The following is a 5,935-nucleotide window of genomic DNA, read 5'->3' as shown; positions in this document are numbered from 1 at the left end:
TAAACATATTTACAAACTTCAGGGACGGCAATGGGCAAACGATTCGCCCCTTCGTACGCAAACCTTTTCATGGCAGAGTGGGAACGTGAGGTGTTGCCCCTCTGTCCATTTGACCCACTTTTTTACGGACGCTTTTTGGATGACATTTTTATGGTTTGGACTTATTCTATCGAACAGTTTTGGGAATTCTTTGAAATTCTCAACAACCACCATCCTTCTATCAAACTAACCGCAAACGTGAGTGACAAAAGCATAGACTTTCTCGATACCACAGTCTTTAAGGGAGATTCCATAGCAGAAACAAATAAACTGGATATTAAAGTGTATTTCAAAGAAACTGATACTCATCAACTCTTGCACAAGAGCTCCTTTCACCCAAAACATACCTTTTCTGGTATAATTAAGTCACAAGTTTTACGATTTCATCGAATTTGTACAAGATCGTCTGATTTCAACCAAGCCTGTAAGATTGTTTTCTCAAAACGTGGGTACTCTAAACGATTTTTACGAAACATAAAAAATTCCTCCTTAGCACAGATAGCAGCTAAAAACAGACTTTATGCCGAAGTACCTCCAGGTTTAAGAAGTGCTCCATGTTTGTCCAGTAGATGCAAAACATGTCCCTTTATATCAGAAACTCATTATTTTGTAAGCAACTCTACGAATAAAAGGTACCCGATCCAGGAACATCTAACATGTGAACATTCGAATGTAATATATTTAATTTCATGCAAGAAATGCCCCAAACAATATGTAGGAGAAACTAAGAATAATTTACGAACTCGCTCATAGGTCAGACATCAAATTAAAGAAAGATAAGCCTGTTTCTAATCATTTCATCCTCGGCGACCATTCAATAGACGATCTCACCCTAATCCCAATTGAGCGTATAGAAATTGACTTGCCCGAAGATGAAACTACCAAATTCCGTCAATCTAGGGAGGCCCATTGGATTGAGACATTGAATACAGCAAGACCTATAGGACTTAATATTCATCATAATGTAGGCATAGCACCCTTTGTTGTCCCGTTTAATACAACCAGCAATCAAGATAGTTCATGCCCACTATAAGAGCCTTCAAGAGAAATTCCCCCATGTCTATAAGCAGAAAATGATAGTTGCATATTCAAAAAATAAGAACTTAAATGATAATATTGTTCATAGTAAACTAAAAACAATCAGTACATAACAGATACTATACTATATATACTATTTTTTTTCTAATTTCAGATCAGAATAAGAACCCTAGGCCTGTACATTTGGGAGAATCAAACCCTCCCTTCCCCGAAAACCAATAAGTCAATGACTCTGCAGCTGGACAGGATTGTCCTATATCTTTATATTGTTCATTTGGTATGTTTATTACACACCAATAAGTCAATGACTCTGCTGGTGGTCATAATTTTTTCTAATTTCAGATCAGAATAAGAACAGAAGAAAACCCAATATCAAGACCCTTAATCCTAATTTCTAAATAAAGTGTCTGCTCCACCCTAGGCCTGTACATTTGGGAGAATCAAACCCTCCCTTCCCCGAAATCTATCAAAGAGGGAATACAAAGAACATGTTGAAAATGAAACAAGCAGAGAAGCAATGAGACAAAAATTTGATTTTTAAAGTGAGAGATGATAAAAATTGTATGATTTTGACTTGATTTTTCGAAAATTTTCTTGGGGGAGGCCCCAAGTTTGTCGGCTCACATCTCTGTACATCTAACTTGCAGAAAATGGGGCTATCCTTTAGATTTGATAGACATCACATGTTTTGTTAACTTTTACTTTGACAGAAAGGGTCGAAAAGCAGGTTCAATGAAATTTTACCTGGTTATTAATGGGCCAAACTATTTCTTAAGCGACACAAAGATTTGACTACGGAAAGAGCGATACAAAACATCAAGAGGTCACGTGCTAAAGTTACAAGTAAAACAATCTCAGAGTATTTTGCTCATTTGAAGACTGAAATAGCAGGTGTTCCACGCAGTAACATCATTAATTACCGAGTTGTGACGAAGGACGGACAATCTTATTCAACTCTCAACTGAGGTGAAACTCTATTGATATATTGTAAGTGAATTAAACAATAATACAATATGGCTAACTGCCAGATAACAGGAAGTGAACGTCAGGGAGGTAATTAAAACTGATGAGTCAGTTCGTTTAGCTCTCGATAGATAAGTACTACGAGTGATATCTATTGCGTGTTTCCAATATAACCAATGCAATACTCTGGCGCAACTTCTTTATTCTCTCTCTCCCCGACGATCTCTTAAAATGAAACCGAATAAATAAAAATTGAAAGAAAACATTCCTCAATATGTCAAAAGTTCAGTTCATAATCGTCTTTTGGTAAGTTTTCGATTTCGTACAGGTCCAGCACTCTTTGCAAGGGAAAGGGTTTTCGGTTATGAAAATCTACATCGGTTTCAGAGTCGGCTAGTGGAATATTTTCGTAGTGGCCGCTTCAATATTGTTTTTTTGGTTTTTTTTTAGAGCTTTTATACAGTTTATTTATGAAATCTACAACATAAGCACATACAATATTACATAATTAGTTGTAAACAAACAATAATAGTAGTAATAATAAAAGTGTACATATGCATACTAAGTAATCAGTAGTAAGATATTTTTTAAAACGAAATATGTTACTAATATTCAATATTTATAAATATATGTGAGGAAATACATACTTTTATATAAACTAAAATTTATTTATTTTACATTCAATTTCTATACCATGTTTCAAAAAATTAATATATTCGTTACAATTGGGTTGTGTCTCTCTTAGTTTACATTTATACAGAAAATATTTTGTTAATATTATTGTCAAATTTATCACAGTATTTTCATTTTTAAAAATGTCTTTATATGCCCCTAGATGAATATCCGCGTTTTTAGGGTTAAAATCAATGGTTCAAAGTTTTAAGATGAGATATAGCCAAACTCCAAATTTTTTGGGTGTAAAAATATAAATAGATGATTAAGGCTTTCAACATGAGAGGAGCAGAACGTACATAAGGAGCTTTCCTTCTTAGATATTTTTAGTAGTTTTGTGTTAGTAAATATAATATCATAAACATATTTATACTGAAAACATTGATATCTGATATTGTTAATAGACATCTTTAAAAGTTTGAAGTATTTTTAATATCTTCGTCATCAAAATGACACTCGAGGTAATTCTCCCATTTCTTAAAAACTTTTGGTTTGATATATTTTGATTCTATCTGTATATTATAAATGTCCCTTGGTTTTATAGCAGCTATATCTTTTGAATAAATACTCTTCAAAATTATATTAAGTTGATTAAATATTGTTGGTTGACACAACGATTGGCATAGATCGTAGGTGCATTCTGGGAGTCTTTGTGAGGAATAGGTTCACCTTCGTCAGATGAGGAATAATCAACTATTGCGTGAAGTTCGGGTGACGGCTTTATCTTATGACATCCCTGGATGTATCACAGGGTGCCTTTTCAATTTCAGTGTCCACGAAAAGTTGGCCTCCTGGATGTTTCATTTTTTTTAAATATTTTTCTCTGTAGTGCGCTCCTTGGTACATGGTTGTCATCAGCACTTTTATTGATTGTTGGTTGACCTCTACAGACATAACAGCGTAGGAGCCAATATCTTCAGTGACATGACCAACGAATCTTTGAACAAATCTTCTGTAGTATTTGGTTAATCCTTTTCACTTGTTTAGCGGACACTGCTTCCCATTGTAGACCCCTCAAAACTTTTAGACTAGACATTTGATAAGTTAATAAAAATAGATATCATTAGTAATAATTATTAATTATATGTAGTATTTCTTGTGATGAAATGGCTGAAATTATAAAAAACAAACATCCTCCTGATAATTGTTAAAGGTAAATCCTGTAAAACAAAACGGTTTGACAATTTATTAGGTACTCGCATGAAATCAACAAAAATCAATAGAAAAAATATAATAGAACAAAATTTATATGATTAAAATCTTAATTTTGTCTTTCATATGATTATTGAGGGTCAAGTCATGGACTAATATTATCTATAAGCTGTCTTTTGCTGTAAACATAAGGATATTGGTCTTGAAGATTTTGGTAGAATCGTTGATGATATGGAAGGTACTAGCAGCAGCATGTCATAGAGAGAATATAATCATGCTGGATGTTTAGGCCATTTGAATATACAGGTCCATCCAACAACTCTTTCACTGATTTTAGAGGAATCATTGACATACTTCCATGGAATATTTGTGCAGAATATAGCCTACTAATTACGTTCATAATTCAAATCAAGATTTTATGAACTATGAAAGAGGCTGTTTTTATTTCGCAAGGGATCTTTGCAGATAGATAACCAGTTCTCAGTATCATAGATTTATTGAGAAGAAAACGAGGTAAAAAGCTGAAACAAACATAAAACACAATGTTACACATACTGACAATACAAAGGCTAAACAGTTCTCATATTGACTCAATATAACGGTAAGTTATGCAATGAAAACACTCAAAATATAGCGATGTTTACATAAAATACTTGCTCAGACTGTCACTCCAAAAACCATCAAAGTGCACTTTATCGCAGAAATATCAATGCATAATACAAATATAATCATTATAGAACACAATCCTACTCACACTTTGGTTTACCAACGATGGATAACATAGAAAAAAGGTGGATTGAATCCAAAACAATAAAAGCAACAACAGTCTGATTTCTACCGAAAATAGAAAGTGAAAATGAAAGTAGACTAAATATTGATCTTTTATCCGAAACGAAATTTACCAAAATAATTAACTATAACAACGTTACAGAAATATATTGAAAGTTGATAAGCATGTGATAATAATATATAATGACAGAAACATAAATAAGGAGACGGCACACTCCCCGTCTGATTTCGCAAAAATCACTATAACTTCCAAATCCAAATTTAACTTAATGAAAAGATGCATACGTTTTCAATTGAATTATGACATAAAAACACTACCTGAGTTATTGGTCTAACATAGTCATGTGGTTTACCATCTTTAATTACTCTAAGTTTAACTTTTCTCACAAGATCGTCTTTTCCCGGGTAAACGCATTCAATTAATCCGACAGGCCACTGATTTCTATGTAAATCGTTCTCCTTTACGATCACTAAATCTCCAACCCGAATATTCTCTTGAGGCTGTTGCCACTTTCGACGACACTGCAACGATTGTATATATTCATGCCTCCATTGATGCCAGAATTTCTCAGCGAGCACTTGAACGAATTTCCATTGTGAAGAATACGCATCTCGAATGGTTAAACCACTGAAGTCTTCAGTTGAATCACCAACTTTTTGAGTTAAAAGTGAGTTCGGCGACATCATATTCGGAGCTTCATGATCAGGAGAAATAGGAGCGAGCGGACGTGAGTTTACAATCACCATAACTTCAAACATAAATGTACATAATAGCTCGTGAGTAAGTTTCTGATGTCTAGCTTCATACAAAATTGAGTCCAACGCCCGACGAACAGTTCCTATAAGGCGTTCCCATGAGCCTCCATGATGTGAAGAGTAAGGCGTATTGAACTTCCATACTGCATTTTGATCATTTAGAAATGTTTTTATTTCAACATCTTCGACACATATAGCTGGTATCCCGAGTTCCCGTACAGCTCCCACGAAGTTCGAACCGCGATCAGAAAAGAATTCTTTAACTTTTCCACGGACAGATATAAATCTTCGTAAGGCGTTTACGAAAGACGAAGTAGTCATTTCCTCTATGATCTCGATGTGGATACCTCTGGACGAAAGACATACAAATATGACTGCCCAACGTTTAGAGGATGCACTGCCTCCTCTGGTGCGTCTTGTCACAATTTCCCATGGACCGAAACAGTCAACTGCGACGTAAGTAAACGGAGGACACGCACGTAATCTCTCCTCTGGGAGATCAGACATCTTTTGGATCATAGTTTTA

The 5,935-nt window shown here is 34.5% G+C and overlaps 1 protein-coding gene across 1 annotated transcript in view; it reads left to right on the top strand.

Moving 5' to 3' along the window:
• Positions 1 to 2,042, top strand: part of LOTGIDRAFT_171076 (hypothetical protein) — a gene marked incomplete at both ends in the record, with an annotated part of 3,168 nt that extends 1,126 nt beyond the window's left edge. The window contains one exon of the mRNA XM_009046942.1: positions 1,956 to 2,042. Within this exon, the coding sequence (XP_009045190.1) occupies positions 1,956 to 2,042 (87 nt within the window). The remainder of the gene's footprint in view (positions 1 to 1,955) is intronic.
• Positions 2,043 to 5,935: the final 3,893 nt, after the last annotated feature.

This window comes from Lottia gigantea (assembly GCF_000327385.1).
Source record: "Lottia gigantea unplaced genomic scaffold LOTGIsca_109, whole genome shotgun sequence".
Classification (NCBI taxonomy): Eukaryota; Metazoa; Mollusca; class Gastropoda; family Lottiidae; genus Lottia; species Lottia gigantea.
Note: the sequence above shows the minus strand (reverse complement) of the source record. Positions and strands in the feature narration are given on the sequence as shown.